General features: G+C 37.9%; 1 protein-coding gene across 1 annotated transcript in view; it reads left to right on the top strand.

Annotated features, from left to right (window-relative positions):
* Positions 1-12,706, top strand: part of INPP5F (inositol polyphosphate-5-phosphatase F) — a 99,502-nt gene that overhangs the window by 17,340 nt on the left and 69,456 nt on the right. The window contains exon 2 of the mRNA XM_058298283.2: positions 724-804. Within this exon, the coding sequence (XP_058154266.1) occupies positions 724-804 (81 nt within the window). The remainder of the gene's footprint in view (positions 1-723; positions 805-12,706) is intronic.

Genomic DNA, 12,706 nt, shown 5'->3' with positions numbered 1-12,706 from the left:
GAACTAGTACTTTCCTCACAGATGTCAGGATTGGAAATTTTTGATAATGTTTGTAAGGGCCTTTTGCAACCTGGGTTCTGCTAGAGAATTAAGCCCTAGTGCCTTTAGGCATCGTGTGATGAATTAGCTTCATTTCTGTGCATCTGGAATGGTGCTAGTTATGTGCATTCCTTGGGAGAACTGAGAAAATGATCTCCCAAATCATGGTCTGTGTTCTGTGGATCAAATGAGGATCCCTGCTGCTATTGTTTTTGTCCTAGAAGTCACAGAAGAGAGCAGTGACTTTCTGGATTTCTTTGCTTGGTGTCAGCACCTTTGGAAAAAAGTTGTTTTGCAGTGTGTGATTGAGTAAGTGGACCTCTCTGGTGGTTTATTAGGCATTGCCTTTGGACCTGTGACTGCTTATGGCTGTAGGACTGTGGCAGCTCATCTTGTTCTGCCTTCTTGCAAAGTGCCAACATCTTTCCTACACTATAGGATACTATGTTACTGCCTCCTGTCTGGTTAGTGTTTCAGTATTTCATTTCTTTCCCCTAACTGTCCTTGTATCAGAATCCTTATTCAGACTTTGAATTTAATGCTTTTTTACATATTGCTTTATGGAAATAGATTCAATTCTGGATGTACATAACTGCTTTCTTGGGTCATTTTTTAATACACTAAAATATTGTAATATTTTTTCTGATGAACATTTTCTCATAAATGCTTCTTATTTTATTTTAGCTACTGATCTACTTCTTGCTTGGAATCCCATTTGTTTGGGGTTGGTAGAAGGTGTTATTGGGAAAATTCAACTTCATTCAGGTATGTTTCTTCCTAAGCTTGTCAAATTTATTGTGGTATTTTATAATGTTTTCCTCTTTGAGGATAAATGTAGATTCTGTTATAGTTTTGGTTTCTTTGCTCTTATTTTTTGTCTGCCTAAAGTGGATATATTTGTATATGTTTCATAAAAGAGAAGTACAGTTTTAGAGGAGACATAATACTACATTCTTTTCTTTTTATCAGTTTTATTGATACACATTAATAAAGCATGCAACCCACCAAAAGTGTACAATCAATGGTATTTGGTATAATCACATAGTTTTTCATTCATCACTTCAATCATTATTAGAACATTTTCATTATTCCATTAATATACAATCTTAAGAAAATACTTATCAAATGCTTATTGTGTGTCAGAAATTGTGCTAGGTGGTAGAACACAGTAATGAGCAAAAACTGACTTGCTCCACGTTCATAGAGCTTACAGTTTAGGAAGGAAGCAAACGTCAGTGAATAATCACTAAAATAAATACAAAAGTTATTTGATAATTGTGTTAGGATAGGTGCTATGAAGGAAAGATAAACCAAGTATGCTCACGTCAAGGGTGGGAGTAGCAGGAATAAGGCTGGAGGGGTAGGCAGGTAGCAGTATATGGATTGGCCAGCTTTGGGTCAGGTATCCATTCCTAACATAACAGTAACATAGCATAACATAACATAACATAGCAGTGGCCAGGAAGAGGGAAGGTCTCTTAGTATGCAGCATGGTTCTTTCCAAGAGCCCTTTCCAGGGTGGGCAAATTGATGGAAGGTTTAGGTCGTTCACCTTGCCCTAGCTTGGAAAGGTAGGTGCCTGTGCCCGGATTCAGAGGGGCTTTGATGGTAGTAAAATATAATGGCTGTTTTACAAGTACATCCCCAAGAGATATCTGAAAGGGGCTAAATTAAATATTTTTGAGCACTATATTTAAATATCTATTTTTCCCTTGGTATCAATTTTAATATGAGTTATGAACTATAGGAGGCTTTGCCATTATTGTTATGTAATTGGGAATATATCTCTGGGGGGTACTTTTATCATTCTTTTAAAATAAAATTTTGAGCCTTTGGGAGGCAGGTTGATTTTTGTGTAATATAAAACATATATTGCCAGAGATCTCATTTTCCTTTCCAGATATTTTGGTTTTTTAGATTATGTTTTTATTATGAAATATAGTATAGATACAAAAAAACTATATATCACAAATATGTGGTGTGAATTGTTTTAAAACAAACGTGAATCTACCACCCAGATTAAGAAGTGTCTTTGAAGTCTTCTGTGTACCTTTCTCCAAGTATATCCTGTTTCCTTCCCTTTAAGAGAACCTACTATTTTGAATTTGTGCTTATCATTTCCTTAATTTTCATTTTAGCTTTTATTACATATGTATCCCTAAATTACATTAAGGTTTGTATTTTGAGAACTTTGTATCAATGACATTAAATTGTCTGTTTTTTGCTTTTTTTCCTACTTAACTTTGTATTTTTGAGATGTAGCCATATTGAGGAATGAAACTTACACTTTATTTTCACTCTTATATAATATTTCAATGTATGATATGTAAAAAATTATCCTTTTTTTCTGTCCTTGGGTTGTTTTATTTGAGTTACTGGGGGCAGGAATTGAACCCAGAACCTTGGATGTGGGAAGGCAGCACTCAACCACTGAGCCACATCAGCTCCCCTGTTTCCTTTTGTTTGCTCTTTTTTTTTGTTTTTAGGAGGCACCAGGAACTGAATCTGGGATGTCCTGTGTGGGAGATGGGTGCTCAACTGCTTGAGCTACATCTGCTCTCCTGTCATTGGGTTTGGAGTTCCAATATTTTTCCCCTATTACAAGTAATACTGCTATGAGCGTTTTTGTACATTCTGTCTTTGGTAGGATTTTAATTCTTTCAAAAACAGGAAAAAAGCATTTAGACATTGTATAACCATGCTAAGTATTTTAGTAACACACTACCCATCCTCAATTACATGCTGACAAGATAATTTCACAGCTGGATGTTCTGAGCTAAAATATATTTTCTGTTATTTAAATGATATGTATAAAACTTTTGAGTTATTTTTCAATTTCAGTCACATTTTGGAGCAGTGAAGAGATCCCTAAAATCAGTCTTGATCTGGATTCAAATTCTATTTATTAGTTTCAAGATAGAGGGAAGTTACCTAATATCTGTTTCATTTATCTCTTGCTTTTGAACAAGCCTTCCAAAAGTTAATGGCTTAAAAAAAAAGTTAATGACTTAAAGCTACAACAATGTATAATACCTTGTGCTTCTGTGAGTTGAATAAGTAGGTCTTCTGCTCTGTGTATTACTGACTGAAATCAATTGCATTCAGTTGAGAGTTGGGTGGGCTACCTGTTTTCCTTCAAGAGGCCTCTCTCTCCATTGTCTCATCTCACAGGCCTCTCCTTGTGTCCACTCTTCTCTCTCTCCTGGGGAGCCTGGAAGTTCTTTCAAGGTGGTAGCTGGGTGCTAAAAGGATAAGCCCCAAGGTGCAAGTGCTTTTCAAGCCTCTGCTTGCATCACTGAGCTTGCCTCTATCCCATGGCCAAAGAAAGCCACACAGCCAGAGCCAATATGGGAGGGGAATTGGCAAAGGCATACATCCCAGAGGGCCAACAGCACAGTAGTTGACCACAATATCCCTGAGCTTCTCTATTTTAAGCTATAAAACAGGAGTAAAGGGGAGTGGGGAGTAGGGTATATGGGAACCTCTTATGTTTTTTAATGTAACCTTTTGTGTGATCTATTTATCTTTAAAAAAAAAAAAGACAGTAATAAAAATAAATGAGAAAACAGGAGTAAACACAACTGCCCTTTTTATTTCCTTAGGGCATTATGAGATATTATACTTGAAAAATGCATAATAAATCATACATCACTATTTTATCAAGACTCTTTTGTTTGCAAATACATACCTGGGAACTTACTAAATATATTTTTTATAAGGAACCAACACCAAGAAGTGGCCATTGTTCAAGATGTGAGATTGCTTTCTTAGGGCAGGTGGTCTCTGACCACCACTTCTTCCTATCCATCTCCTTCACTCTTCTCTCTTTTTTTGGCTTTCTCTATTTCTATGTATGCAAGACTGAATTTTTGCTCTAAATTGACATCCTTAGCCCTCAAATTGACAATCGATGTTCCCTATAACCAGTGGAAGCTGACCAAGAATCAAAAAGGATTGAGCAGCATGTCTAACTCAGACTCCTGGGAAAGATACTCTGATTGTCCAACTCAGGCCAGGTGCTTCCCTGGTCACATGGTTCAAACATGCTTCAAAGGCCCACTTATCTTGGTGCGAGGGGAGGGTTTCAACTTGGCTTGTCTCCTCCAAGCAATGTACAAATTTCAGTTGATTGATGAATTTATGGTGCAGTGAAAGTACGTTCATCTCCTGTGGTCAGCCCTGCTTATGTGTACTTTCCCTCTTTTGCATTGTGTGCCTTTCTTTGGACCAAAAACAAGTGGTTGATAGGCTGTGGGGGCACCCAGTGAATGGGATACTTTGGAAATGAGAGAGGTGGGAATAGAGTGGGTAGAGAAAGAAAGTATAAAAAAGGAAAGGAAGGGAAAAAAGAAAAAGAGAACAGGGAAAATAAAATTTTCAGTGTTCTAATCCTGTAATTTTATTTTTCCTTGTCATGTGAATTTTAATGTTTGGCTCTTAAGAAAGGGGTTTGGAAGGAAGCAAAGAAAATAGTTCCTGGGTGCCCTGCTGCACTTTTGCCCTCACCCAGGAAGAGACCAGCAACCCCATCCCCTCTGCCTCACTCTACCTCCTTGCTCTCCCTGTTCTACCTTTTTTTATGCTCTGTCCTTGGGGATGCCTCACCCCTCTTCTCCTTGGACCCCATTAATGCTCTTGTTCCACCCTTTGACTGTCTGGCTGGGAGGTACACTCCTGGTATATGTTAGAACTGAGTTAATCACTTCTGGGACTCTTTCCCATAAGAACATCTCAGGTGGTGGGAAGTGTATGCCTTTTTGGGATAGAAGATAAGGGGAATAAAATTCCCGTACTTAAAATCTTTCTCCTCGTGCCTATTCCCCTCCTACTTCTATACATATTAATTCACTAATTTTTATTCTTGCCTAGTGAGATGGGAACATAAATTTATTTGAATAGATGTCACTGACAGTCTAAAAATGGCGTGGGTGAGCTTTGCTACTGTTCTGTCACTGAACTCTGAGCTCTGTGGAATGTAGCAGGCTTCTGATACTTAAGAACCAAACTAAAATGCTTATTGCAAAGCACGTCAAAGAGAATCTCTGCTAGTTGCGATTTCCTTCTTCTTACCCTTAATTTCACTGTGAAATACATAGACCATTCTCCAAATATTGATTAGTCACCCACCCCGGAGACAGGTTAAACCTGAAAGATCACACAATCTTGGGTCAGATTACTTCACCTAAGCCTCAGTTGCCCATCTCTGAGACTAAGATGATAATTCATCCCAAATACAGTTATTGTGAAGATTTAACAAAATTTATGTAAAGTGCTTAGCATGGTTCTTGGTAATAGTAAGCATTCATTATATGCTGGCTATTATTTTGTCTTAGTTTTAAAGGTAGTTAAAGGTGTCACAAATTCTACTAGAGAACCACAGTTCTAGACATACAATTTTGAATGCTTTAAACTTGGCTTATTTTTCCAGTGATATTAATATTTGCTGAAACATAGTGAACGAACATATCAGTAAAAGACTACATGATGAGAATGTACATATATTAATGTTTTGTTTTCTAGGAAAATATTAGTGGCATTAGTGAAGGTTATATTTTATAATCCATTAGCCTACTTTTTAAAAATATAAAAAGCAAAAAAATTCATTAACAAAGATGTATGTCCCATGATATAATCAGAAATAATTTGAAGAGAAAATTGTCAGGGATCTTGATTAATTTGACAACAGAGACTCTTTGTTTTGTAATTAAATAAATTACTACTCATAGTATTGAACAAAATTCACTCAAATATTCATTAATAGTACTTGCCATCTGTTGTTCCTCTGCTTTTGATGTGGTGATGTCCCAATCATTGAAATGATAAAATGTATTATGCATAGAATTTAAGAAGTGTGTGATTTTTTTTTTAAAAGTGCCATCAATCTTTGGAGATTTTCTTGCTATGACACTAATGACATGAAATATTTTTTATATTTTAGTAATAAATGGTTTGAATGTTATTAGCATTATTTTAGTACCTTCCTAAAAATCCATGGTAAACCCCTCTCTTCAGGGGCATTGGAGAGAAACAAAAAGAAGCCTGGTGGGCCATGCAGAGCACTCCCTCTTATGTAGAGTTCTGGTTTTAGGTGTTCCTGGGGCAAATCTTTTAGATCTTGCTTCTGTTTAAATATGTTTGCTACATTGTGAGAGAAATTGGTTATTTTATTGTCTACTAAGAACTCAGATTATTAAAACATGTGAAGATTGTGATGGTACTTTAGAACTCTATAAATTTATAATAGTTATTGAGTTGTACACTTACAATGGGTGAACTTTATGATATGTAATTTATATCTCAAAGCTGTTAAACATTGAGACTGTAGCGTATCATCACTCTGATTTATCTTAATTAAAAAATTAAACACTGCCTTCCGATGGATGATTTTTTCACATACTAAAGTTTCTTGAGAATACTTTCTTCAAAGCAAAAGTGTATTTGTAAAGAAAAATTCTTTAACTGCAGTTTAGCTGACATATCTATTAATAGCTTTGGGTCTTAGATGCAGGCAACTAAGTGTGTGAGAGGATTTCCTTTTTTGGGATTCTCTCATCTCTCTCTCTTACATCCCTCCTCTTCTTTTTACAGTTTTCTCCAGGTATCCAGGTGCTCAGTGGTTTATGCCATTCTCTGCCCTCCCTACCTGTTCTATTACTTCATGCTTCAGAATTTCCAACCTTCTTTGCCCTGATCTGATCTCTAGTCCCCTTTGTATAGTTGGTTCAAATCTCTGGTAGGAGCAATCAACTGGGCTTGAACTAGTCACAAGAATGTAACCCATACTTATAATCTCTTCCAGAGGGTCATTAAACAAGCATACTTCTTATTTCTGAACAAATTTTTATATTTTCAGACAGATTAGAAGCAGGCCAGCTTGCCTCCTTCCTACACTTCTTTCTTATCATTCCTTTTTTTCTTCATTAAGCTCATTTGTTCTTTTTTTTTTTTTTAAAGATTTACTTTATTTATTTCTCCCTGCCTCCATGTTGTTTTGCACTTGCTGTGTGCTATGCCTTTAGGAGGCACCAGGAACTGAACCTGGGATCTCCAGTGTGGGAGGGAGGCACCCAATCGCTTGAGCCACCTCCATTCCCTGCTTTGTTGCATCTCTCATTATGTTTTTCCTTCTTGTACGTCTTGTGGTGTCATTTTGCTGCATCAGCTTGCCGCACCTGCCTGTCATGTCTGCTTGCTCTTTTGCTCATTTTCTTTAGGAGGCCCCAGGAACCTCTGCTCTCTTCTTTGTTGTGTCTCTCATTATGCTTTTCTTCTTCTGTCTCTTGTTACATCATCTTACCCTGTCAGCTTGCTGCGCCTGCCCATCACACCAGCTCGCTGTCTTTAGGATGCACTGGGAACTGAACCATGAACCTCCCATGTGGTGGGTGGGAGCTCAGTCACCTGGGCCACATCTGCTTCCCCACAAGCTCATTTGTTCTTTTTTTTTTTTTTTTTTAAGTTTTTTTAAACATTTAAAAAATTATTTATTCCCCCACCCCATTTTTTTGCACTCTTTGTCTGCTCTGTGTCCATTCACCGTGTGTTCTTCTGTGTCTGCTTGCTTCTCTTCTTGTCTTTCTCTTTAGGTGGCACCAGGAGCCGATCCTGGGTCCTACCTGAATGGGAGGGAGGCACTCAGTTGCTTGCACCACTTCAGCTCCCTGGTCTGCTGCATCTCTTATGTCTGTCTTCTTTGCCTCTTTTTGTTGCATCATCTTGTTGCACCAGCTCTCTGCGTGGGCCAGCACTCCTGTACAGGTCAGCACTCTGCATGGGCCAGTTCACTGCTCAGGCCCGCTCGCTGTATGGGCCAGCTTGCCTTCACCAGGAGGCCCCGGAAATAGAACCCCGGACCTCCCATATGTAGGCAGGAACCCAATCACTTGAGCCACATCCGCTTCCCCCCATTTGTTCTTAAACTCCAGTTGTTTTCTTTGTTGATTCTTTGTGATATTAGAAGGTTTGGTTTTTAACTTCTGAAAGACAATATATATATATATATTTTTATATTTCTCTCCCCTTCCCTGCCCACCCCTGCCCCCAGTTGTCTGCTCTCTGTGTCCATTCGCCATGTGCTCTTCTGTGTCCGCTTGTATTCTTGTCAGCGGCACCAGGAATCTGTCTCTTTTTGTTGCGTCATCTTGCTGCGTGAGCTCTCCGTGTGTGCAGTGCCACTCCTGGGCAGGCTGCGCTTTTTTACGCTGGACGGCTCTCCTTATGGGGCGCACGCCTTGTGCGTGGGGCTCCCCTACACAAGGGTACCCCTGTGTGGCACGGCACTCCTTGAGTGCATCAGCACTTCACGTGGGTCAGCTCATCATATGGGTCAGGAGGTCCTGGGTTTGAACCCTGGACGACGCAAAATCTTTTTTTTGTTTTAAAGATTTATTTGTTTCTCTCCCCTCCACACCCCATTGTCTGCTCTCAGTTGTCTATTTGTTGTTTTGTTCCTCTTTGACTGCTTGTATTCTCATTAGGTGGCCCCGGGAACCAATCCTGGGACATTCCAGAGTGGGAATGCACCACCTTAGTTCCCATGTGGTAGGCAGATGCTCTATCCATTGAGCCAAATCCACTTCCGGTGAAAGACAATATATATGGGCCATCTATTAAGGTGCTCTCTTGATTTATTCCCTCCTTTATTTTGTTTTTGAATTTATCTTACTTAACATTTTGAAATAATTACAATCAAATTATTAGGTATAGTAATGTTGTATTTAAGAAAGGAGATTCTTAATAAATTAATTAATAATTTACTTAGTCTTGACCAATATCTGTGGCCCAGAGGAAAAAACAAAGGTTATCAGCTCTGTTATAGTGGTTTGGGTCCCTTCATTTAGGGGCCAATTGCCTCCAACCTTGGAAGCATCCTTATGTCACCTCTCAAAGTAAAAACCCAAATTATATTTAGTATGTGGGGTTCGATAGGTATGAAACTATGTAATATATTTAAATAAGAATTATTTTAGCACTTGAGCACAGTTATTTGAAAAATGTACTTTTATATAGAATATATTTTACCCCAAAGTGCTTTATAAATGAGGTTTTGCTAGTTTTTTTGACTTTTCAATCTTTTATGGATACAAAAAAGATTACATTTTATAGAGTACTATAGATTATTTCATCTATGGAAGGTCTTTATTAGGAATTTAAGTTTAGTCCTAAGCTCAAAAGTTTTGCTGAATATACCTCAAATTGCATTATTTGATACTTTAGAGCCTATTAAAATTACCTCTTGCTGTAGATGCTTTCCCTATAAGTCATTGCTAATTTTCTATAAACTTAGACTTTGGAAACTTTAATAGGGCAGCAGAGCAACTAATTGAGAAACATTGAGTAACAACTATGTTTGGCAGATGAACAAATTAATAAGTGGCTTTTCAGTCACTGAGAACAGTAGAAGCCCAGTCTGGTGTACTTTTAGCTACTAGCTACCCGAGGTTGAAAAATGGCACTGGCATGGTGGGAATATTACCTATTATCCTGCTTACTCATTGTACAATGTTGCCTAAAATATATTAGAGATATATGGTGTTTCCTGGAATATGTCTGTTTCCACTGGGGGTGGGGGGGTGGGGAGGGAGAGCATTTCTCTTAATGTAGTTGAAAAATAGAATTGCCATTAAATATAAAACAAAAAAATTATATTATGCATGCCATGTATTCGTATCTTCAGTAGGAATTGAAATTCATGTGTAAGTTTAGTAGGATATTCAAATCATGTGTAGGTTTGCACGAAATCTACTTTATAGACCCATGCTCATTTTTATTTTTAAAAGTATTAAATGCTAAGGGGCCAATTAATAATTTATGTAGCATTTGTTTGTGAGGTAGGCTTATGTACGCTTAGGACTGAATTTGTATTCCTACCTAAGATTTGTAAAAGCAAAAAACAAAAAACAAAACCATGCAAAATCCTTTTTTTGTTTTAAAGATGTATTTATTTGTTTCTCTCCCCTCCCCCTCCTCCCATTATCTGCTCTCTCTGTCTGTTTGTTGTTATGTTCCTCTTTGACTGCTTGTATTCTCATTAGGTGGCCTGAGAACCGATCCTGGGACCTTCCAGAGTGGGAGAGAGGCAGTCATTCTCTTGCACCACCTCAGTTCCCAGTTCTGCTACATCTCTTATTGTCCCTCCTCTATGTCTCTTGTTACATCATCTTGCTGTGCCAACTCTCCATGTTGGCTGGCACTCCTGCATAGGGCAGCACTCCTGTGTGGGGTGGCATTCCCGTGTGGACCGGCACTCTCCGTGGGCCAGCTCGCTGTGCAGGCCAGCTTGCCTTCACCAGGAGACCCTGGGCATTGAACCCTGGACCTCCTATATGGTAAACAGGAGCCCAGCAGCTTGAGCTACATCTGCTTCCTGCAAAATCCTTTTAATTTGAACCTTATCTTGAGATAAATTGATTTTAGCCATCAAGATGTTACTCTAATTTTTAGAATCTCTTAGACTATGCGGTATGTTAAAATAATGAATATAATGGGTCATTTAAAGATATTTACACAGTAAAAAAAAATCAGGATAAACAAGTCAGGAGTTCTGTTTCTGACAGCAACAGACTAGCAATATTTGAAGAGATAATGGCCAAGAAATTTCCAAAGCCAGAGGGTCAAGAGTGCTTTGACGCTTATTACAACATGTTATAATAGGGTGGTATATGGGGAAAATTACACCTAATGCAAACTATGGTCTATAGTTAACAGTAATATTTTAATATTCTTCCATCAGTACACCAGTGCTCATTGTCCATAATAGGGGATAAGGAGTATGGGGGTTTTTTTGTTTTTTGTCTTTGGAGTGTGGAAAATGTTCTGAAATTGTGGTGATGAAAATACAACTCTGTGATCGTACTGAGAGCCATTGATTGTATACTTTAGACTGACTGCATGATGTATAAATAAAACTGCTTAAAAAAAGTGATGACCAAAAGAAAAAAAAGGGGGGGGCTTTGAACCCCAATGGAGAAAATATAAAGAAAACCATACTTAGTTACCTAATGATAAAAACCAAAGACAAAAAGCAAATCCTAAAAGCAGCCACAGAAAAAATATACTTTAAATGCAAAGATGCACAATAAGCCTGATAGCTGACTTCTTGGTAGAAACAGTGGAATACAGAAGACAGTGGAGTGATACCTTCATGTTACCCACCTAGAATTTTATCTTTAGAAATGAGGGAAAAATAAAGCTATTTTGAGAGCAACAAAAACTGAGAGAATTTGTCACCAGCAGACTATGTATTAGAAGAAATACTAAAAAGAGTTCTTTAAGCAAAAGGGAAATGGTTCCAGATGGGAGCATGAAGATGTAGGAAAGAATGAAGGGCAATGAAAGGGGCAAGTGTGTAAACACATAGAAATGAATTTGACTTCACATGGGGTTTAAAAATTAATACAGAATTAAAATATGCATTAATAATAACAATAGGCAATGAAAAGGGTTGCAATTCTAAAGTTGTTTTTACCACTTAGGAACTGGGAAAGAAATAATTTGCATTAGGCTTTTATAAATGAGGGTTCATGTTATCAGCCCCAAAGTAACTGCTAATAGAATAATAAAAGATTGTAAAAAAAAGTTCATTGAGGGGAGAAATGGAATAATCATGATAATTTAAAAACTTAATCCAGAAGTAGACAAGAAAAGAAAAAGAATATAGACTAGATGGGACAAATAATAAGATGATAGACTGATTCCTAAAAAATCAGTATTTACATTAAATATGAATTGGCTTAACATACCAATTAAAAAACAAAGATATTCATATCAAAGAGGAAGTATCACTCTGAGATAGACAAACATTTCAAAATAAAGTCACCAGAAGGATATAAAATTTTTTATTTGTAAGCATCTAAACATAACCTTGAGGGAAACAGATTTGGCTCAACTGATAGAGCGTCCGCCTACCACATAGGAGGTCCAGGGTTCAAACCCAGGGCCTCCTGGCCCATGTGGTAAGCTCACCCACATGCAGTGCTGATCCACGCAAGGAGTGCCATGCCACGCAGGGGTGTCCCCCATGTAGGGGAGCCCCACACACAAGGAGTGAGCACCTCAAGGAGAGCCGCCCCATGGGAAAAAAGTGCAGCCTGCCCAGGAGTGGCGCCACACACACGGAAAGCTGATGCAGCAAGAAGACACAACAAAAAAAAGACACAGATTCCCGGTGCCACTGACAAGAATGCAGGCAGACATAGAAGAACACACAGTGAATGGACACACAGAACAGATAACGGGGTGGAGAGAGGGGAGGAGAGAGAAATAAATAAAGAATCTTAAAAAAAAATAACTTGAAAGTATGAGACAATTTAAATTTTTTTAGTTTAAACTGTTAATTTGAAATGACAGTAACATGTAAGTATTCTTATAGGCAACTTGACATAGAAGAAAGTAACCAGACTATAATCCCTTTTCTCATTTTTATTTCTCTTCCTTTATCAACATATCTCTATGCTCTGTTCTATCTGATACAAATGTAGAGAATCCTCTGTGGCTCACTGAGTTTTAATCTGCGAAAGACCTTCAAGAATTAAAATTTTTGTATTTGAATATGATATTATAAAAGACTATATAGTATCTGCTTATGTCTTTGGGTATTATTGCACCGTTGACATAATTACTGTCATAATTGTGTCAGGGTTCACAAGAGCATGGCTATGTGGTGTTA

Source organism: Dasypus novemcinctus, chromosome 6 (genome assembly GCF_030445035.2).
Source record: "Dasypus novemcinctus isolate mDasNov1 chromosome 6, mDasNov1.1.hap2, whole genome shotgun sequence".
Classification (NCBI taxonomy): Eukaryota; Metazoa; Chordata; class Mammalia; order Cingulata; family Dasypodidae; genus Dasypus; species Dasypus novemcinctus.
The sequence above is the reverse complement of the archived record's forward strand: the minus strand, read 5'-3'. Positions and strand labels throughout refer to the sequence as shown.